The sequence below is a fragment of the Zonotrichia albicollis genome, chromosome 2, assembly GCF_047830755.1.
Source record: "Zonotrichia albicollis isolate bZonAlb1 chromosome 2, bZonAlb1.hap1, whole genome shotgun sequence".
NCBI lineage: Eukaryota > Metazoa > Chordata > Aves > Passeriformes > Passerellidae > Zonotrichia > Zonotrichia albicollis.
This window is the reverse complement of record NC_133820.1, coordinates 108,319,237-108,343,183: the sequence shown is the minus strand read 5'-3', so window position 1 is coordinate 108,343,183 and position 23,947 is coordinate 108,319,237. Positions and strand designations below refer to the sequence as shown.

Below are 23,947 nucleotides of genomic sequence, written 5' to 3'. Positions count from 1 at the left end.
TCTAAACAGAAAGGTTTAGCAGAAATAAAAATGTCTGAGAAGAAGTATTTACACTGGGTTCTTCCACTGAGTCTCTCTAGATGCATCTCTGTGGTGTTCAATACTTGGGCTGCCCGCCAACACAGAGGGAGCAGCCTGAATACAACTGTGGAGGCAGGCAAAGAGCCTGGGGTCATTGCATAGTGGAGGAGTTGGAAGGGACCTACAGGGATCTATGAATTCAACATCCAGCCCTTCACAGGACATCCCCAGGAGCCACACGATGCGCCCCAGAGTATTGTCCAAACACTTCTTGAACTCTGTCAGATTTGGTGCACACAGCACTTGAGGTGAGGCCACCCTAGCACAGAGCAGCTCATGTGCCCTCAACAATCCCCTCCCTTGCCTGGCTGGTAATGTTGTGCCTGATGCAGTCCAGGACATTGGATTAAATGTTGGCATTAAATAACCACAGCCAGATTGTTTTGTTGCTATTTAAACAAAAAAAAATTACTCACTAAATAAACTTTATTTTTGGGTCAACTCTTCTGAAATGTGAAAATTCCCCATATATATGAAATATTTCTAATGTAGACCAACTCTGCTGAGCTTGATCCGTCAATGAAAGGACTGATCATTTACCATTACTTAATCTCATAATAATAAACAAATCAAGGAAGGCCAGACAAAATACCTGCATACAGTTTACTGTAAATAAAATAAAACAACTATATATAAATAAAGTGATGGGATTTTACCTGATCTTATAGGATATCTTCCAGTCAGGAAAGCTGCCCTGCTTGGAGTACAAAGTGGGGCTGCTGCTATATGCTGAGTAAGTGTCACTCCTTCCTCTGCTAGCCTGTCGATATTAGGGGTTCTGGGAAAACACAAGCAGGTGAAAAAAAAACCCCAAAGCTGGTTATTTGGATACAGACATGGTAAGAACAAGGCATCTGAGGCAAGAACTATCAGGAAAATCCAGTTAAAATTTACTGTATGTAAATTATCAAATGCATGATGGGGTTGCAATTGCGAATACTATCATGCCAAATATTTTTACATAAGGCATCTGAACAGAGACAGTGTAACATTGCAGCAAAAATCTTTTCCTCCACTTTCTTCTATTCCTCATGGCCAGTGTTAAACTGCAACATCTGGACATATAGTATTGCAACCCTTTTTAATCTGTTCCTTGACCAGAACTGTAATTTTTACAACATTTTTGCTTCAGTAGTGAGGGTAAGAGAGACTAGAGAAAGGTTGTGCTTCCTTGCTCCCTACTTGGTGCCTCTTCAGTCTCTCTCCAGCAAAAGCTTTTTGGGGTAGGGATAATGTTGTGTAGTGCTATAAGCTATCAGAAGAGATTCAAATGATTATGACTCTGCGTTATGTTCTATATTAACAATATCTACATGTCTGACATGATTATATCTGCTATAATCGATCCAGGGGCACAACCTAGCTTCCATATCTGTATGGGAAACTTGTCTGTGAACTGGCTCATCATGCAGATTAAAATTGGGTCCCGCAGGAAGAAATCCTGTGTCCTTGGTTCTACGGATAAAAATTACAAATGCAGACTGGCCAGCAGCTGCAGCATGCTCTAAAGCTCTCTGACCCTGGAGATTAATGACCATGACCTCAAGGCACACTAGTGCTCCCGTCATCTAAGTCTGAGTAGTCAGAAACATTAATTTTCCAATGGAATTATTTTCTACCTGTAAAGTCATCTACTGATAACAATCGCTAAGAAGAAAATTCATCATATTCCAAAAATCAAATTCTGAATTTTCTCAGCAAAGAATATAGATCTTGAGGTTGTTCTGGTGCCTGTGAGGGGAGTGATCCAAGCATCAATGCTCTATATATTTTTCCTTGTTTAAAACCAGAAGCAGTAACTTGATTTGTATTTTTTTTTGAGTTATGAGAAGATTTTACTTCTAACTAACATCAGCAGAAAAAAAGAGCATTTAACATTTGACAGACAGGGCTTTTAGTCTGAATGTTTTATTTAACTTTGCACCACTGAAACACAATGTCTAGATATCACTTGCTCTGTTTACACAACCATCACATCTAAGCTGGTAGCAAGAAACATCCCAGGGCACAATGATGTATTATTCAAGTATATTAACATTTGCTTTAATTAATACATTGACTACTGTATGAAGATAAATTAAGGGCAAATATCAGCTTTTTATTTCCAGTTAGTTAACAACAAGCTTGTCCCAAATCAAGACTGCTTCAAAATACGTTTAATTCATAGTACCTGTGTCATGTCTATTCTAGAAGAAAATTGTTGATTATACTTTAGCTCTCTAGAGCTAAAGTATAATCGTTATACCAACAAACCAACCAACCCTTATTTGGTTGGTTGCTCAATCCTCTGTTTCTAATGCAACTTTTCAGCATCATAACTGCATTAGCTAAGTCTTTGGTCAAAAAAAGAAAATAAGGTTTGAATATTTAAATCCCTGGAAAAGTTATTAACTTTAGTTACTCATAAAATAGCCTAAATCAAACCTCTGAAGGTTCTGAGATTTTTAATTTTAAAAATCCATTGAAAACTAAATATAAAGCTATGACTCCACCAAATTATCATCCTACCTTAAGGTTTTGTTCCCATAACATCCCAGGTCTCCAATACCAAGATCATCAGCCATCAGTAAAATTATATTGGGCTTTGAAACACTGTGTGTTTTGATACTGTTTATGGCACACTGGCAAATTATTAGAAGTAAAAGGAGCCCCATCTTCCTCCTGGTGTGTAAGAACAGATGGAAAATATAATAAACAGATTGTTAATCTAACTTATTCTTATCATTACACTTTGTATAGTAAAAGAGAAAACAAAAGATTGAATGCTTTTAGATGGTGCTTTTTTCTTGGAAGTTTTTTAAAGCATTTATTCTCTCACACTTCTTAAAAATAAAAATGCGTATTTTAGTATATGGGTAATTTTTCCTTCCACTCCTTTACACAGATGTAGCCTTTAAATAAAGACAAATAAAGAACTAGGTACAACCTCAGTGGCAATTCTGCAAATACACATGCACTACTATAAAGCAATAAATCATAAGAGCTAACAAAGCTTGGGGATTTTTTTACCTTTTGTGTGTATGTTTGCTTTTTTTTTATTTTGTTTCACTTTTTTTGGTTGGTGGTTTTTATTTTTTTTTGGTTGGTTTGTTTTCCTTCCCAGCTACAAATGTTATTTGAATAACACGGAATCTGAAATAATTTAGGACCTAAACCTCCAAGGTTCACTGCAAAAAAAAGTTAATCAATTCTACTAACAAAGTAAATTACTGAATTTCTCTTCAACAATGGAGAAAAAAACTCAGCTGAAGTTTCTGGAAAGTTATAAATATTATGGAAAAGATAGTGAAAAGATGCACTATGAAATTATTGAAAGGAGTGTTTAAGAAAAGGCTCTTCATAAACACTACAAATACCAGGGTCTATAGCAAAATCAATTAAAAATATTTTCTATCATATCACAATGTTCTATAAACAATTCCCATGCCATATCCAACCTAAAACAGGAAGAAGGATGTATAGCACACAACACAATATACCATTATACACTTTTATAGTAAAAGCAGAGCATTTGCAGATGTGCAGGATATGAATGCTGTTTTACCTTAATCAGAACTTGTTCAATCTCTGTGTTCAACTGCACTGACCATGTCCTGGCTGAAACTGAGTGCCTTCAGGCTGGAATGGACTGTGCCAGGCACACACATCAAAAAGAACAGAGACTCTGTTCTGTCTCTTAGTAAGATTCCCATCTTTTCTGGATGCAGGCAGCCTTTTTAAAATGCAGGCAAGGCATGAGTCACACCTGCACTCTGCATTATTTTTGGACAAGAAGTGGAAGAAACCAGAACTAAGGTACAAATTTGTAAGTGAAAGAGTAGAAAAAGGAGAGACAATAATTTCCAGAGAGAATGCAGATAGCTGGTCAAGAAAGAAAAATCTTATAAATCAATGAATTATGGTACATAATGTAACCGGAGAGAAGATAAAGAAGTCAAAACTGAAAGACCTGGTACAAAGAGACTAGACATTAAGGGAGACATATTCACAAAGAAATGAGATGGGTAAAATTATTTATAGAGGAGACAAAATAGGCAGAACTAGAAGAGTTTACTCTGACATTAATAGCAAGAATGGGAGTTGATACCCAGCTGGAATGAGAACTGCAGGCAGAAATGAGGAGAAATGGCACAGTAATAAAGAAACTGGAAGGGATGACAGTGAACAGGAAAACAAAACTGAGGAACAGAGGTGAGAGAGAACAGGCAATGTCTGGGAGGAAAGAGCTGAGGAGTTATGATTATGGTCAATAAAGAGGACTGATTGGAAAGAATCTGGGAAGATAAGATTTGGGACTAACATAAGTGAGAAGAGAATAAAATAGTAGGGATCAACCAAAACAGACTGGGACTTCTGGTTGCCAAATTCATTATTGCTGTTCTGTAAGGAAGTATAGGTACAAAGAGGGCTTTAACTTCTTTAGTATATTAACTTTGTTTTACTGCTTAAGTTACATTTTATAAACACTTTGGTGATCATAGTTCTGGCTTAGACTTCAGCCAGAAGCCTCTAAAGATCCCAGCCTTATCACTGCAGTATATTGTTCTCTTGTTTATCCCATGAAAAGCAATATACTTCATTTCAGACATGGAAAATAAATACACAAGCTGTAAATTTAAAAGAGCAAATGGATTGCTGCATAGGATACATCCACTTCATCCTTCATCAAATTACCATACTAAGAAAGCTGTGTAGCCCCTTCTATGGTGCAGACTTGCCTTTCTTCCCTGAAAGGATAAAAAAAAGTGATTTGCTTCCCATGCATTCCAAGAGAGCAAGTAACTCCCAAACTGACCCAAGAGGACAGGAACAAACTGCAGCCAGATCTATGTTCCTACACATATGTTCAGACTACAAAGGTCTCAAAGGACAATGGCAACAGGCATGTTGAAAAAGGGAGCATTATATGTTGGTGACATTATGTAGAGTTGCATGGATGCTTGCAAGACCCACAGAAGATAGCCTCATTTAAAACCTGCATTTGTCATTTTGTAAATCAGCCAAAAGGTTATTGAATGTCGTCTCTGATACATTACTGCTGGATACTTTACTCTGAAGGAATATCTGTAGATACTCACACATTGAGCTATTTGCCTTCACCTGATATAATGTCCCTGAAGTGAAATCAACAAGGAAACAGGGAAAAAAATAATCCAAACAATGATTTCTCTGGTGTACTCCTTCTGCAGCAGATTTTCATATGTCTTGAAAGGATGTGCAGAGAAAGCAAGAAGAATCAGATGGATGAAATTGAGTGGAACAGACAACAGCAAAGAAATTCAAAGGAGCTAAAAGGGAAGGACGTGAGAAGAATGAAGCTCTGAGAATGCTGAAGGCTCTCTGTATTACACCAGGGTTTCTCCTGGTGAAAACACAGGCATATGTAGACCTAACAGAAAAATGATAACACAAAATCAGATGAAGCTTCCAGCTAACTAATGTTTCCTCTCTGTCTGGAGCCAATTTAAATGCTTAAGAAAAGTTTTTTAAAAAAGCCGGGCAAAAATTCTTTTACTTGCACAGCCTTTTAGCTTTTGGCAGTCAGCATTAAAAGCATTTTGGAGAGGAGAACATTGTAATTATTATCTCTCCATGGATCTTTTAACCCTTATGGATTTGCTACTGTTTATTTTTAATTGATTAACTTGTGGTTTGGTTTCTAGCATTGAAACAATTTGATTTTAGTCTTTTTACCTCTGTAACACTCTTTAGATGTTCCTTCAGTAGGCATCAGCTTTGAAGGCTTATGTTTCACATTCATCTGGCAACTTTTTTCCTTCTTTTTTGCATGTGGGGCACGTAAGTACAAGTTTTAACCTCTGCTTCACTTTCTCCATTATATAATAGAAAAGTAGCTTTTTCCTTTCTAAGGTGGCTGATAAGTTGAATAGATTCAAGAGGTGCTTAATCTCCTACAACAATAGCCACATAAGAATTTGTATTTCACATATCCTATTCCAACCTACAATACTTAAATCACTGTATAGGAATCTATAGACATGAACACTTACACACACAGATGTGTCCATAGGCACATATGCACATATACACGTGTATGTGGGGGCATATACACGTCCTACTTTTTCTACATATCTCCAAATTGTATTTTTGGGATTCTAATACATATTTTCTATCAGCATTAAAAAACCTCAAAGTATAAATATGTAAGAATAAATGAACGAAAGAAAAGTCCAAAACAGACCCACAATCCAATACTTCACCAAACACTTCTTTTAAGTTTTTATTTTCTTCATTAAAAATGCTGGTTAAAGAGGTTTGGACGTTTTTTGGGCTTTTTTTTTTTTTTGTCTGTTTGGGTTTTTTGTTTGGTTGATCTTTGGGTTTGTTTTTGGTTTTGTTTTTTTTCCATCAGAATAACTGACTCAAGATATGGCTGTCATAGAATTATAGAATAACCTAAGTTGGGGACCTACAAGGATCATCAAAGTCCAACTTCTGGCCCCGCCAAGGACATTCCCAAGAGTCACACCATTTGCCCATGAGTATTATCCAAACACTTCCTGAACTCTGTCAGGAGTAATGCTGTGACACTTCCCTGAGGAGCCTGTTCCAGTGTCCAACCACCCTCTTTGTGAAGAACCTTTCTCTAATATCCAATATAAACCTTCCCTGGCACAGCTTCAGGCCATTCTCTCGAGTCTTGTCACTGATCACCAGAGACATCAGTGCCGCTCCTCCTCTTACTCATGAGGAAGTTGTAACTGCAAAGAGGTTTGCCCTCAGACTCCCATCTCCAGGATGAACAAACCAAATGATCTCAATCACTCCTCATACGGCTTCTCCTCAAAGCACTTCACCACCTTTGTTGCCCTCCTATAGACTCTCTGTAATAATTTAATGTGTTGCTTATATTGCAGCACCCAAAACTGCCCCCAGCACTTGAGGTGAGGCTGCCCCAGCTCAGAGCAGAGCAGGACAATCCCCTCTCTTGCCCAGCTGGCCATGCTGTCCCTGATACCTCCAGGACAGGGCTGACCCTCCTGGCTGCCAGGGCACTGCTGACCCATGGTCAACTTGCCATCAACCAGGACCACCAGGTCCCTTTCCTGGCACTGCTTTCCAGCCTCTCCTTCTCCAGTCTGTCTCTACATCCAGGATTGCACCATCCCAGGTTCAGAATCTGGCACCTGCCCTTATAATTTCATATAGCTGGTGATTGCCTTGTCCTCTCATTTGTTGGGGTCTCTGCAGGGTTTCTCTGCCTTCAAAGAAGTGAACAACTCCTCCCAGTTTAGCATCATTAGCAAATTTAGTTAGTATACTTTCCAGTCCTGCCTTGTTTATGAAGATGTTGAAGAGCACTGGGCCTACAATGGAGCCCTGTGGAACCCCACTCGGGACAGGTCACCAGTCACTCCATTCCCTGAAACCCCTTGCACCTGACCCATGAGCCAGCTGCTCACCCATCACATGATGTGTTTATCCAGCTGTGTGCTGGATAATCATCTGACTACTACAGACACATGCATTTTTACAGGAACAATTAAATGAAAGTCTTTGAAACATTTCTTCCCAACTGAATCATCTCAGCATTTTTATTAACTTTGATTAAGCAATTTATCTGCAAACTACTCTTTTAATGTAACAGAACCCTTTGAGAAAATGCTTAATATACTTTATCCTTGAAGGTACGGTATTTTCTGATGAAATAAGCAACACTTAAAGATATTGACCTCATTAAAAAATGCTGCGTTATCCTTAAGCAGTACACAAAAATAGAAAAAAAAATACCTTGCTTAACTGAATGCTCAAACTCCAAAAATTTCTATAAAGTCATAAAAAAAATCACAATGTAAACAAACTAGAGAAAGCTCTACCCACCATAAGATTCTGCTGAGAAAATTCTTCAGCTTAGTGAGAAACAAAAAAAAAAAAGAGTAAGCTTTTAAATTTTAAGAAATAGCAAAGTTATATTATGTATAATTATTTTATGGTATAAAGTTCAAAATTTGGTAAATTCAATTAATTCTCTTACAAGTTGGTAATATTTGTTGAATCTTTGATGCAATATAACTGTTTTTCTGAAACTTTTCATTATATTTCAGTATGCATCTTAACTATATACATATATGAAAATATGTATTTAATTGACTAAAAGTTTTCTCATTGCAAGAAAGAAATTTCACTTTATAAGCTGGGAAAAGCATTAAAAAAAATAATCATATTTCCTAGGTGTGAATAATTATTGAATCTGAATCAAACAGAGATGAAGCCACAGAACCCCTAACAGATCTAAGTTTAGTTTACGTATCTTTTTAAAATGGTCTCTCAAGAATTTTCTACTTTTGTCTCAACTAAATTACAGAACTTAAAAGCAGCATTAGTAAATAATAAATATTCTTTCTGGTAGCAAATTATAGCCTGAATGGAGTAAAATATAGTTTTTTGTGATATGATGTCATAATTTTATTTGTAATAAAGATGCTATATAATTAGATGCACATATTAGAGCACATACATTTTTACCCTTCTACTGTTTCACAAAATTCTCCGTTAGCCAAATGCTCATTAAAAAGTTGATTTTGGTTATGGGCTCTGGTCAGAAACATAAGAAAATCCTAGAGATAAACCAGGCAGTAATCTTATTTGCCAGTTATGCACCATCTTCAGAATGAAAAATCTTTTAAAACAAAAAAAAAAAAACAGTCAATCATGAGTAACTAATTACTAGTGACTATGTCATGTCACTCACTGGAGACTAGATATAAGTATCCAAACCAATTAAAATTTTTTCTTACATACTTTGAGGGCTTAGCTAAACTCAGCCATTATATTTAGCTTACTTTACAGTTTTGAAAGATGTTGAGTCAGGTTTTTTTTAATATACGCAGATGTTGAGTGAAATGACTATTTATGACAATGCCCTCTTCAAGAGTGTCAAATGGAATGGACATGCAGAAGAACTTACGTGCCTCAAATTTTGCACTTTAGAATTATGCAAGCAGATATGGACTGCAAAGCTCTGCAAGACTGTGACCCTTACACATCAAATTCACAAAATAAGCTTGGTTACATCCATCTGAACTGGACAACATAGAAACCACAGCTTCATCTCACTGACTGCTTACAAACTCTCCGCCTTTGCCTAACTGCAGCCAAACTAGTCTCCTTTGAGTTTCTGTTCATATTAATTGAAATGTCTAAAGAAATTCAAATAGAAGTTCTAATTACAAGTACTATTGGATTAAAACAGTCAACTTCACCAACACACTCCTTCATAGGTACATGCACAGGTTGGAATCTGTGATCTGGAATTTAAGTCCTGCTGTAAGTCACTGAAGGGACAGTAACACAACCAACCACTTAGCACTGAATTTTATTTTCCTTTAATCTGAAAGCAGATTCTAAACCCTTTTCACTGAAATGGTAGCCTTTGTATGTCTGTCAGAGGAAAACATGAAACCAAACAGAAAAAACACCCAAAAAACCAACAACCCAAACAATCCCAATGAAACCCACCTCCCTCCCCTGAATTACTTAATGGAATCCTCTGGAATCTGTCACGATCAAAGCTTTGAATTTTATAACACCATATTCCTCTACCTATAATCACTTTACTAGATAGAGTGATTTACCAGAGAAAATTGCAGGGAAATGGCCAGTTAATTCTCTTCGCTACATATGGTTAGCAAGTAGCACATCAACAAAATTACCCAATATGGTACGCTATTTCCAAAATAATGCTTCATTTAAAGAAAAAAGGCATTTGAATTAGTTTGTTCTCAAGGAGTTATTATTTTTATATGAGTTCTATTGTTATTTATACTTTCATTACGATAACACTTAAGGACTCTCAATATTGCTGATTGTACCAGATAGAAAAATTAAGACAAAGCTAAATTCAACCAATAGTGATTTTGCCCATGTAGAATTTAAGTACCTATATGGCCCACAGCAAATAGACACTCATGGTATAAACCATGAGTGAAAATCCATGTGAATTTATTAATCTTCAAGTAAGGCATTTAGTCTGAGCTAATTACCTAAGCTTTCTTTTTAATCAGTAGGAAGATACAGGCACCTTAAGTTTTTTCTTAAGACTGGTATAAAGAACTTTTGGAAGGAATACTCATGACCTCTTTCCACACACTAGAAAGCCTTAAAACCTAGTTTAGACTACATTTATACAAAAGTAATAGTTACATGAAATAAATTCCACCCTGTTGGTTGTCTGTATGCTCTCAGCATGAAATATGGAAAAAATACCTTTTTGTAATAAACAAACATGAAGATTTCAATTAATATGATGTACTCTCCAAATCTTACTGGTGTAATGATTTCTTATTCTGTGAGTAGTAATTCCTACTAGAAATCTAAGAACTAGGGACAATTCCTCAGGAGTATCAGTAGCGAGATTTTCCTCCAAGGGATTAATTTAGGTATTTTTCCTTTCCAGACTGTATAGCAATATGATGAATATTCTATCTTAAATATTTTATTCTTTCATTACTCTAAAACAAAAGAGACAAGAGTGTCAATCCAAGAGCAATGATTATTTTATATGAATATTGGTAATTCTCTAATTGAACTCAGCTACAGCCAACATGTGTTTAGGTTGCAGTCACAAATCTGATTGAAAAAATAAACTTTATTTTGACATAGTTCAAAAATAACAGAATTTATTCAAGCAGGATATCAAGAAGCTCTTGTCAGAGGCGACCAGACAAGAGACTATGAGCTCAGCCCATCTACTCCCTGCCCACTTTCCTACAAGTGACACACACAAGGCAACAAAACAGCCTGGTACTTGCAGGTGATCACTAGATCCTGCTACTTTCCTTCATGGAGGCCCTTGTCACAGAAGAAAAAACACTTCAGTTCCTGATACATGGTAAGAAAGAGTCTGTTGCTGTCCATGGGCACTGTTCAGCAAGTCACATGGACAGTGAACATTTCGGTCATGACAGCACTCATGTACAAGTATCTTCCATGTTCTCCTGACTCCCACCACACCACGGGAAATTCATCCATTCCAATCACGGAACAGTGATGCAAATGTTTGTTCTGTCAGATAAGAGGTGGGAGAAGAGGAGGCAGGTTGTTTTGACAGCGGAGGGGCACTCCAGGGGATGCCTCTGAGGACAGACCAGGAGCTGCTCTGTGCTGAACATCATCAGTTCTGACCAGCTCTGCAATGGAGAGACTGCTGATCACAGATGAGCCCATAGGGAAACAAATTTAAGAAATGACAGAAATACTGGAGGGGGGAGGAACGGAGAGAGAAGGCTGTGAGGAGCAGTGGGAGAGGAAGAAGAAGAAGAAAGAACAAAAAGGCCAGAGCAGTAGGAAGTGTCTCACACTGGATCAGGAACGTGCCCAAAGGCACTGTGGTCTGTAGACCAACAACAAGTAGCATAAGGAGACTGCCAAGCAGAGCCTGGTGTGCCACCCAGTGCCTCCCTGAAGGGACTGTGCACAACCTGCAGCAGTAACACAGGACATGTCTGGAGTGAAGGTGTGGAGAGTAGGAAAGTGAAAGAGAGGAATCTGAAGATGAACCTGGGAGAGTGGGAAGAAAAATGTTTTTCCTGTAAAATTAAATGTTTGTCCTTTTTTTGATTGTTTTGTTTCCCAATACTCCAACTAATTAAATATTTATGCTACCTATCAATAAATTAACTTGTATTCCCCAAGTGGTTTTGCCTATTACAGGGATTTTCCTGTCATTTCACCACCAGTTTTTTCACTTGCATCCCTACTAATTTTTCCCCATATCCCTGGGGAAGGAAGGCAGGGAGTGAGCAGCTGTGTGACTTCTTGGCTGTTAGCCAGGACCAACCCACCACATTTAAAATGAAAAGGAATAAATGGATCCAATGGCAAATTACTTTTATTGATTACCAGGAGTCAAAAATTTCTTTGCTGTTACTGAATCCATCTAGATCTAAAAGTAAACTTTTTACCAAGGAGAGAAATGGCAAAGCTTATAAAGCAAAAAAAATTCATTTGAGACCAACTGGCTTATGATGTTGCTGCTATAAGCAGGAGGCTCACAGGACATAAACAAACATCTTCTCCTTCCTCTTAATTTGCATGGGTAAGAGACATTAAAAATAGACAAGTAGTGGCTTATTAAAGACCAAGCTCCTTCCCTGCAGTTTCTAAAACCGGAAAATCTGGTTGATGTTACTTTTGTGCTACAACTAATATCCATGGAATGTTGTCCTCATTCTGCAAATAGTTATGAATGAAACTGTTTGGAATTTTTTTTGACAAAAGTCATTCTAGAAGGAAAAAAAGGTGGGTTTAAACCAAAAAAAAAAAAGTCTTTTCTTTTTTAAATGAGGCAATTTAAAAGAGAAATTACTCTCACTTACTTTTAAACACGAAAAATGGTCTGTTTAGCACTTACAAGGAGAAAGCAAACCACAAACCATTTTTTTGTTCTTTTAGGCTGGGAGATATTTCTACTGCATTATTTTGACTTGAGTTAAAAGATTAATTCTCAAATTACCAAAATTAAAACAAACATAATAGCTTTATCCATTTGCCATTTCCATTTTCCCCTCAAATAACATAATGAAAAAAGAGCTTTAGAAAAGGGGAGAGGGGGAGAGGAAGATGGTAAGTAATTTTATAACCACCTTTAATGATGAGATACTCCACTAGCATTATTCACTAAAAATAAAAGTACAAAACAGCTTAAAAATAAAATACAATCACTGCAAAACAAAATTGAAAACAACACATAAGGATCATGAAATTAGGAGGTCTTACAAACCAGGAAAATGTTTACCCTAGAAAGAACATTTATACAATTAAGAAAAGAAATATGATGAGCTGCATAGTGGCTTTTTAGCAGTCTGATTGCAAAATACATAGATCAAGAGTCTGCTAAAAAATGTGGCAGACAAAAGGCAAAGACATTTACAAAACAAGACATATACAAATTAACCAAATGTGTATCCCAATTCCAATGATTTGATTATTTACTAATGTCAAGAATTCTACAAAAGAATAACTGACTTTCCCATCAAATATTAAAAAAAAAAAAAGTGTCTATACTTAGCTTAGAAAATATTTGAGGGATAGACTTTAAACATCATAGGATTAAGTAAAAAATAAAATGAATGTCTTAAAATGAAGGATACCGAAACAGCAAATAATTCGAAGACAAAAAAAATATGTCTACAATACGTATTTGTAGACATATACAAAGAAGAGGCTAGGTATATTCTTAGAGACAGACATAAAAATACCTGAATAAACAGTAGAAATGCAAATATTGTATTACAGCAATACAGGAAAAACAGCAATTAAAGCCAGAGGTATCTGGGTTTGTTCTGCCCTGTGTAAGTAGAAACTCTTGTTCCTTCCCTTCCTTCCTCCCCTTCTTTTTCCCTGGTTATTTACTCCTTGCTTACATAGGAACTCTGTGAAACTTGTAAATTCTTGCTGTTAAAACAGAACAGCAATTGTTTTTTTGCTGAGGAAAAATCCCAACATGACAAAATGAAAGTTATCAGTACCTCAAAACTATAGGAATTTATTTCATTCTCACCTTATTTTGTACAACATTATAAGATCATAAATAAACTAAAAAAGGCATTTTTCTATTTTTTTTTTATGGCACACCTTTTCTTGTGATACACCAGCATTAGCTTTTCCATTAACATTTGAAAGTTTCTCAGTAATAGCTCCAGGGGTCTCATTATCTTTTGGCTTGGTCTAGATCATGCTGCCAGTATTTCTGAAGCAAAAAATGTGCTTTTCCAACTGCATGAGAATGTTTTTAAATAAGTTTTTTAAAAAATGTGTTTGCTTTGTGCCTTTATGTGCAACACAACCTAATGTTTTTAAAGAATGGATTCTGTTAATCAATGAGAAAGAATGTATCAATTCCTCTGTCCAAAATGCCTTTTTCAGGACAATACTGCTGTCATTAGACAACTGCTATAGTAGAGAACATACCCAGTTATTTATTACAATAATAGAGGACCTGGATGCTAAGAGTTACTCTTGTAAGTGACTAACCCATGTCAATAGTTTCTAGTTTTCTTCATCATAATAGTCAGTTCTGTCAGCAGTGCAGAATATAAACAATAACAGAGAAAACCAGATCTGTTTGAGATCTGTACCCTAAGATTTCCTTATGAGTATGGCTAGTCATCTGATTCTTTAGCATGGTAGACAAAAAGGCCATTTTTGCACCAAATTTGAAATTTTGGTCCAGGATGCAAAAAAATCCAAAATCAGTGCATACCTGAAACTGTTCAAACTTGTGTGTTCAAAGCCTAGAGTGCCATAGTCACAATTCTTGTTAAGCGTGTCTTAAAAAGCCATCTCAGTTGTCCTGTAATCCTGCTCTCAACTTAACTTCTCACCTGAACCACTTTTATTTCATTCATCCTCATCCCCAAACTTCTGCTCATACAATCAAGAAGCCGCCCCACAAATTCTTCTGCAATCGTTATCTTTCTAAACCCTGCTCTACCCTATTTGAAATCCCTTGTTACTCAAGAACCCTGTATCAGTGTGCCATCGATGTAAACTGAGGCTAAATACCTTTCAGATGCAGTGGCTCGACTCCTCCGATTCTGCTTGCCCAGGTGCTGCTACTGTCCCTGCCTCTCTAGCACCAGTCCCTGCTCTCGGTGCTGCTGTGCCTCGCTGCCTGCCTCCTCCATGACTGCCCTCAACATGGGCTCTTCCAGGGCCAGCAGCACACAGTGCTCCCTGCTGGGGACTGGGGCTCTCTTCTGTGTCAGCGCAGCCTCAGCTGTTGGACTGACAGGGCTTTAACACATATTTACTAAAATCCACCTAGACAGCATCCTGAGGGCAAAAGCAAAATACATGTTTGTGAGAAAACAGGATGAATGGAATACATATTATTAATGAGTCATTACAAAACTGCATAGCAAGCAATATGTACGGTCAGATTCTGTTCCAACACTTGTTTTGGTTATATAGGCTTGTCTTTCATCTTCCTTCTTCTTGTCTCAGTATGGTTGTTCAAATGCAATTGTTTTGTTTAAGCCTGGCAGATACATCCTATCAAGAAGTGATGATTTTTTCTTACATTTTCCCTTTCTCTGTTACTCTTTGCCATTCTCCTCCATCTCAGAGATTCGTCTTACATATACTCTCCCCTCAGTAGCTTGTTTACTCCCAGTTTGCAAGGTGGATGCGTATGAGGTTTCAAAGGAAAAGATTAGATTTATTTAATATCCCTTTAAAAGTTACTTCCACCTTTGAACTGAGTGGATTTTTTCAGATTACATACACTGCACCATGAACCAGTCACTTCAAAACTAAAAGCTTATTTCAGAACCTATCCCCCTCCAAAACTATTTAACAATTCGTTTCCATTTGATCCTTGAAACAGACTCCATAACCAAAATAACATACACTTTCAACATTACATTTTAAACAACCAGAACTTAAGTGTTAAGAAAAAAACAAACTGCTGTGGCACAGCTGGAAAGTCTTCTAGTTCTTAAAAACCCTGCTTTCTATTTTCTTCAAAATGCTTTTACAATTAAAGTAATGCTTATACTCATTATAATTTGTTCAAAGCAGGGAATGTTCTACTCCATTGCAATACCTGATAGCAAAGTGCATTCTGTTACAAAATAATTTGCCGCTATACTTGACAGTATCTTATAGACATGAGTGTAGGGTTTCAGCAATCTCTTCTTCATTGTAAAAAATACACTGTATTAAGTTAATGTAGAAAAGACAACATTGAATATGTTATTATTTCTCATAATTGCTAACTTCCTGACATGAAGAATTTCTTTGAGTTGTGAAAGAATATGATCTCTAACTACACATTACCCCAATGTTCACAACATAAACTATATATAAGGAACAGACTTTGGGGCAGAAAGGGTGTTTTACCTTGCAGCACAGAATTGTTCCAGTTTTTGCCTCTCCTATGCAAACAAAATGGCTGTACACGTATCAGTACATGGGTACAAAGTCCAGTCATGTGAAGTGAAACACAAGAGTGGGGGGAAGAAGGACAACACTGAAAAAGATAGTTTATACAAGACTGACAGGATTTCTTGATAAGACCCTGCTTCAGTAGTACAAAACAATTTCAGCATGTTCTCATAATGGATATATAGATGTGCCTAATCAAGATGTTTATTTTAGTTTGTTACTGAAGATCTTCTGTTAAGACTTTTTCATGAATTTGCACTTTTTGAAAACAAGGGCTATGCCAGAATCTCAAGTACATTTCTGCCTTCTGTACACATGGGAAGCATTCCTACAGAATATCTACACAGCAATTTTACACAAACTACACTGAAACACCTTTTAAAATATAATTTCAGATCAGTGTTTTTCAAACATTTCCATTGGAGGCACAGGATATTTTGAGATTCTCTTTTTATAAATACTATACACTATAGCCCATCCTGGTTTCTTTAATATTAATTGACTTATAAACTATATGTGCTCCCAGAAAATGACTGCTTCCAGAAAGCCCAAGGACCCTAACATGAAAAATCATTCATTAAACTTCAAAAAGTTCTGGCTAGTTGACATATTACCTTCCTTCTTAGCTATTGTCCTCCTCATTCCAATTTATGTATTTGTCACGAGGAAATCTGATCAGGAAGAGAAAGATGGATGTCCAAAGATTTGTGACAACCACTGCTGATGAAACTTAACAGAATCTAAGCCTTACAACCTAAGTATGAAATTTTACTTTTCTTCCAGGCAAAACCTAAGAGCTCACAATGACTGTGAGAAATCAAATCGAACCAAGATTTTTGAAGAGCTGCCTAAATGCAAAGCTTAAATTACATTTTTCTGTGGTTCAGGAAATCAGTACAGCTTGTCCTGAGCTTTCTTCTGCATTTTTCCTCTATTTTGAAATAACATTCCACTTTAACAACTTTGAAAGAATTTTAAATTACCAACCTTTTCTCTATCTCAAATGCTGATAGGAAATGCTAGCCCTTATCTTAAGCCTTTGAAAAACTGCACTATTGTCTTGCATTTATTCAAAGCTTTAGTAAGTGAATATAAAAACCATTTTTAAAAGATCTTGTCAATCTCTCTAAAATAAATAGCCAACTACTTTTTAATCCCTTTGACTAATTATATTTTAGATTAATAATATTTTAGAATTTATTAAAAAACCCTGTATATGGACAAAAGAAATACTAGAGATACAACAGATGAGAAGCAACATCCATCAACAACAAATGTGACAAAACACATTTCTTGTGTACATACACTGCAGCTCTTAAATGCATAATAACTACTTACAGTAAATTTTATTAAAACAAATTATTATTAACATTCATTCAAAACCTTATGATTATATAAATTAGAAGAAGGTAATGATAAAAACAAGGACATGTATGACAAAATATAGATAAAATTAATGAAAAGCAGACTTGTCTGTGCAAATTAGCATGACAATTTACGGCATTTGATATGGAAAACCAAAATGCAGTGTATAAAGATCTATTCATTCTAACTATAACAGTATGCAAAAAATTACAATGAGGTAATGAGTGTAAAAATCAACATCCTTTCATATCTGAGTAGTGAATGAAGACTGAATAGAGGGGGTTTGTTTGTTTGGGTTTCTTTTCCATGTTTGATTATACATCACTAAGGGGTAAAGTGACAATTACTTCTGAGTTCAAAGCTTAAGCAGGACTGAAAACTGAAATGCCAACAGGGAGGCTGCATTTAAGCATGGCCAACAGAGTACTACGCCACCCAGTAATGTATTCTCCAATGATCCATGTTACTTAATGGATTCTTAATAATACTTAATAATATTCTCCATTTTGGCCAACAGGTGCCTTTGTGGTTTGGGTTTCTTTTTCCACACGGAAACGCAGAGTCAGATATGAACACCCAGTCCCTTTCTTTTCTTTCATGTTAGAAACATTATTTTTTAAGGTATTTTTGACTTTTGGTCACAAATTGGGAGTCAGTACCTACCGATTTACTTATGAATGTTCATATGTATAAAAGAGCTCAATTCATTGAACTTATGGTTTTAATTAGTATTTGGGATAAAAAGGAGGAAGGATGCATGACTCAATTTTCTCAATTTTCACTGGATTTTAGTGGTAAAGGAGAGCTGCAGCAAATCAGACCCTTTGTCTCAGTTCATCAAAACATCTCTGCCAAAGTTTCAGAAGTTTAGGATTCAACTTTACCATACAACTAAATGTTCATCTACCATGTATGGTACAGTGTCTTGATAAAAACAAAACACAATACACTGCTATCTTAGCTGGCCTGGATGTTGGTGCACATGTAAATGCTTCTGCTTCCACATAAATCTGCTAATACAAACTTGTATTTTACTGAGATTCAAATGAAACATAGCAGTAACAGAGCTAAGATGAAACAAAGGGTATTTGTTAACTTCTCTTAGCATAGTGAAACGCAAGGAATATATCTAATTTCAAAGGATATTTTTGAAAGACATTTACACAGAATTTAAAGATAAAAGTTTTGCTGTTCTAGGGACTATGTACAAATTGGGTTATAGGACTCTAGAGAATATAAAAAAAACCTTCAGTGAAACAAGATGCTTAAACTTCATTCTTCAGCTTAGTCCAAAAAAACATTGGCAAGTTTCCCTCTGAAAACTGTGTAGTCATGTACGTATCTTGATAGAAAGTCCTTACATGAACTTGTAAAATCTGTGGATTGCAGAGGACTTTATACAGGTCTGAGGAAGTCCCAAAAGCGATTGTACATAGAACTCTGTAACACTGTCTAAAGGTTTCGGTCTAAAGGTTTTTTTAATGATTGTGATTAACTTTTCTTAAGATTTACACATAGGAGTTCAGCTGGAAGAATGTGTTGTCTATGCCATGCAAGAAGAAAGATTCAGGTTTTGTAGTTGCTACAACCATAGTTTCTGACTATCAAATAATATTGTTCTAAGCTACTGTAAGTCATAAACAGAACATGATTTTTAAACAAAGATGGGCTTGAACAGGTAGGAAAAATATTTTTCATTTCATCTACAAGATCATTTATTTTATTTCCTGGATGTGATGAAGTCAGAAAAAGCATATGGATATTCATGTCCCCATATGTTGTCAGGTCCTCCAAGAATCAACAATCACCCAAATACTGAAAAATTGAAATCAGGCAGGGTTTTACTTTATTTCTACCAACTTCAGAAAGTTCACCTAGTTGATGCTTGGTGACAAGAATGCCACATCCTGAGTGAAGCTCTATGCCCTCTGAAGCCTGTAGGCTTTCCTCCATGATCTGCAACTCCAACATTTACCCTAAACATGCCCCATTTCATGCCCACAACAAAAGCTCAGTTTTGGTATGGCACATTAGGATATATAGCCATCTAAATATTAAAAGTCTTGTTAATAGCTTTTGGAAAATTGTATTAGTCTGATTTTTCCAGATGAGAGCATAACTATTAGCATAAAAGGGAAAAGTCAGTGAAAAACAGATTACGAAGCCAGGCTGTCAAACACAATCATTAATATAATACTTATTCCCTTCTGCTTGTAACAGTCACTGGTCTAAATGACACATACAACATTCCTGAAACAAGGATACAACAATTCATTCTGCAGCACAGATTCTTGCAGATATCTGCCTCATTAGCCTTGCAAGATAGTAGTTTTTCATACTTAAAAATGCGTAAAGAGATTTTGAACTGTATGAGGAGGTAATAAGCTCTTAATGGGCTAGAGATACTGCCCCTGATCTCTTTCACTGAAGCATGATACTGACTTCTCTTAATTAGTGAAACTACATATAGAAGTGAACCATAAAGAAAATTTTAAATGGGACAAATAGCAACAAAAATTTTGAGCTTGGCACAACATGGGGAAAAACCTGACTAATCAGCAGTAAGAACCTAACTATGGCAAAGACAGTAATTCAGCTCTTATGTTAATTCAAAGGTGTTGATCTATCTGGGTCTAAGAAGGCAAAAAATCACTTTTTATTTGTCTTTTACAAGCCCCACAGCTACAGTAAATGTATTTGTGTGGTGGACTTCTCTAAGGATACAGAAAACCTAAAATGCTGAAGAGCAATTAAAATATGAAAAGGTTCAGAAAGCATAACTTACAACAGTAGATGAAAGAAATTCAATTTGTAAAAGTGAAAAAAAAAAGAAGAGTAGAGGAAAAACACAGAATATCCTTGCAAAGTAAAAGTTTCACTGGAAGATTCAGAAAAGTTTAAGCATAATGTCTGGACACATATTTTAAGCCTATACAATTCTATTGCAGAGAATTCATTTAGATCTTGAACGTCTCTTGTGGTCGCACCTATACATAAATACATGAAATGGAAATAGAGGACTCTTTCAAACCTGCAGTGTCACTGTAAGCAATCACTCACCTCACAGAACTCAAGGTGAAATATTTGAGATTACCTGATTAAGTGGAGCTAGCTGTCTTAGGTAAAAAAGGCAGGGCCCGACTGGCTTGACAACACTTGAACTTCATTACATTCTTCTAGGTAACTCTAGTATCTAATCATCTAACTGTATTAGTATTTACAAGTGGTGTTCCTTGTTTTATAAGTTTTATGAAAACAAGTGTCTGTTGCTGGTCTTCTACAAAGAACATTTCAATTGAAATATCTAAAATAAGAAATAAAGCAACATCACTCCCTTATCTATTTTGTTACAATACACAGAACCTAATTCCTTAAAAAAGGTAAATATAAGCTGAACTTCAATTAAGTGGACAGGCTAGTAATGGAACTATTTCCTCATCCAAAGATTATTCAGTGCCTTACACGGTCACAAAGCCTATTTGCCATTGCCTGTACACAAGAACATGTTCTGAGGTATACTACCAGTATGTCTGTGTGTGTACATGGGAGAAGGAGAACAGGGCAGTAACTTCTGGGGCAAGAGAATTCAAAAACTTGAATTATGACTTGGTTGGGAGGCACACTAACTCCAGCAGCCAAGGAAAAGTGCCAACTCCCACAGTAAGGAACAGCCTGGATCTCTAATACAACTCTGCTGCAATGGGGACCCATGAGCTGGCTAGCTCTGTTTGGCATTGCCCCTTCTCCTCTCTGCACCATTTCTGCTTCCCAATCAGAGTTGCTATTTTTCATACATATCAGTACAGTACTATTGCTTTTCTGCCTAGATAATTCTAGAAGCTGAGAATTACTGCAAAGAAAGAAAGGTCACAGTACTGTATGATAGCTGGCCTCCAGCTGACTCCCTGCACTTCCCAGGCTGTCAGCATGTTCCTCCTGATCATGCAGCCATTCTGGGCTGAGTGTCAGCCAGTTCATTTATTTCTATTCAACTCTTCTGGATAGATACAAACTTTTAAGGGCACACAGTCACAGAGTAGGCAGAATGTCTGAGCTCTGGAGATTCAACTCCCCAGCTTGTTGCATCCCAAGCAGGGAACATGCATATAAAACCTAAACATGAAGTAGCATTACAGATCAGTGGCTCAGAGACCTTGTGACCCTGAGAATCACAATTCCTTCTCTCTCTTCTCCATCTGAAGATCTAATTACCACAGCCTTTGAAAAGTTTGAGCTTTGGAACTCACCACTGGAAGGATGACTGCATTCAGTTTCACCTTTACTTCCAGCAACAAGTTACAGATGACTTGCTCAGAAAGGTTCACAAAATGTGCATTCCACATGACAGTAGAAATACAAAACTTTTTGATTAATCTGTAACAATCAAACTGTAGTAAAATTAACAAAAAAGCAATTAAATCCACATGCAGACAAGACATAAAACCAAGTTAATAACAAATATTTTAGATTCCAGTAACAATGGGAACTTAGATAAATAAATGGAAGTTATACCATAACAAAAAAAAGTTACAGCAAACCCATATCACAGGGAAAATAAAGCAGGATACAATACTTCTCATAATTTCTGGGGATGCCATCCCTTCTGTTCTAATCTTCCTGACGGTTTAAGGCTAAGCAGGACCCAGCCATTAGGCACTTCAGGATTTTCATTGCAATGACACTGCTAATTACCTGAACAGTTTGCCTGTGTGCAGCCAATATTTTATTAGAAGACCAAAAAGTATGTCAACAAGCTAAGTCACAATCCATAAAGGAGAGTAAATGGTTCTCAGTGACTTTAACGAAAGCAATAAAGGCCCTAAAGCATGATATTAAGGCTTCCTTTCCCATTTTTAGAAATTTTGTTGTTGTATAATTCCACCAATAAATACAGCAATTGACATCTAAAAACGAACCTTTCTAGAGTGCCTCATCTAAATTTACTGAAATGAACACATGTGAGTAACACATATCTTCATTCTCCTGCAGCTTAACACATCATCTTCCTTGCCTTTTTAACTATCTCACTTGTAACTGGCTGTCAATACCAAAATCTAGAAAACACATGGCTCTCCTATCCCTGCTTGCTTGGCTGAGAAAACTCATGTGGTTGATTAAAAGAGCATATACATCCTTTTAACCTATGTAATCAATAAAACATGACCTAGATCAGGAGTTCCATGGTACTGTTTAATTGCTTTAATACATATGGTAATCTTCCATTTTGTACCTATAAAAACATGAACTGAAACAATACAAGTCACCTAATTCATAATCTTAAGGTGAAAAGCTCATCTTTGGTGATATCCAGCACTGAGAGGGGTTTCATTTTCTGAAAGCTTATAGCTTAACTATAGCACCTGCTGAGAATCTCAGCCGATACATGAATTTACATTTAATTCTAAATAATTCGAAGTAATTTGTTACTAATAGTGGGTTTAACAGCTGTTTATGTAAATAATTTAAATTACTGGATTTATTCAAGTCTTTTGATTCTTTTTTAATATTCAAACCAAAACGGATTATAATCTGTTTATCCTCTTTGTCAAGGTGCCTGCAGAAAAAGAAAAATAAAGTCAGTAATTTCTGTGTGAAACACATAGTGCATGATGCTCCTATGAGTGGCATAAAAAACAGGTAAGTGAATCAGTGCTTCCAGCACAATATGAAATAGTGAAATAGGAAACTGCAATTATTGAATCAAATAATTGATTTGATAATCACAAGTATTACCTATGAAAACACGCATATTCTGAAGCTTTTACTCTCCAAGAAAGAACTCAGTCACATAAATTTCAGTGAAGTACAAAACTTCCAGCCTCAAAGTAAAGAAAACTCAAACAATATAGAAGTTAAAAAAAGGTTAAGAGGACCTAGTACATAAAACATTGTGTTCCATACTTAATGACCCCACAGCACCTGAGTATTTTCACTTTATCTCACATTCAAGAACAATAAAACCAATTAAATTTTAACACATTATTACAAAACCAGAGAAAATAGATTTGTTTGGCCTTAAGTAGGGCTACCTAAAGGCAGCTAATTTACAGGTGTTTAAAAACCTGGACATTCAGATCTATATGTACCTTACAACACCATATATCTGCTTTGGCGTACGCCCAGATAGCAACATAGATTTTAAAATGTACATGAAGTTAGAATTGTGTTCTTCAGACTTTCCAGGATTCAAGTCCAGTTACAGAATTACATCTTAATTATTACATCCAAGTTCATTCTTCTCAATATGCATACATCAGGTTTGTATGAATATAATTAATTATTGGTGTTTCTTATTACTGTGCCTCAACTATAATATGCTTCCCACAACCCTGAAGTCACTGAAATCCTTATAACTCAAAGACAACTTCAAATAAGTAATAAAAAATAGCAGCAAATAAAAAAATCAATTCCACAATTCTTAGCATCAAATTCTCACTCCCTTTCAAGAAAAAAAATAACCCAACAACAAAACCAAATACTACTGGTGAGTCATTAGATACAGATATTTAAGACAGCTCAAATGAAACTTACATCAGCACAATTTCTTACTTATGTATCTAGAAAATTATGCTCTACCATGTTGCTTGGACTT

At 36.1% G+C, this 23,947-nt stretch overlaps 1 protein-coding gene across 12 annotated transcripts in view; it reads right to left on the bottom strand.

The window, feature by feature from the left end:
- STS (steroid sulfatase) overlaps nucleotides 1-23,947 on the bottom strand; it is a 107,441-nt gene that overhangs the window by 80,606 nt on the left and 2,888 nt on the right. For 4 of the 12 annotated variants that reach the window (XM_005487539.4, XM_005487537.4, XM_074535979.1 and 1 more), the window contains 3 exons: nucleotides 21,603-21,743; nucleotides 2,590-2,742; nucleotides 738-859 (listed from right to left, as the gene is read on the bottom strand). In XM_005487539.4, the coding sequence (XP_005487596.2) occupies nucleotides 738-859; nucleotides 2,590-2,742; nucleotides 21,603-21,622 (295 nt within the window). In that variant the 5' untranslated portion in view covers nucleotides 21,623-21,743. Of the gene's footprint in view, nucleotides 1-737; nucleotides 860-2,589; nucleotides 2,743-14,607; nucleotides 14,878-15,945; nucleotides 16,335-21,602; nucleotides 21,744-23,947 lie in introns of those variants that run through there. The other 8 variants (XM_005487538.4, XM_014267413.3, XM_074535981.1 and 5 more) reach the window with 6 other exon arrangements.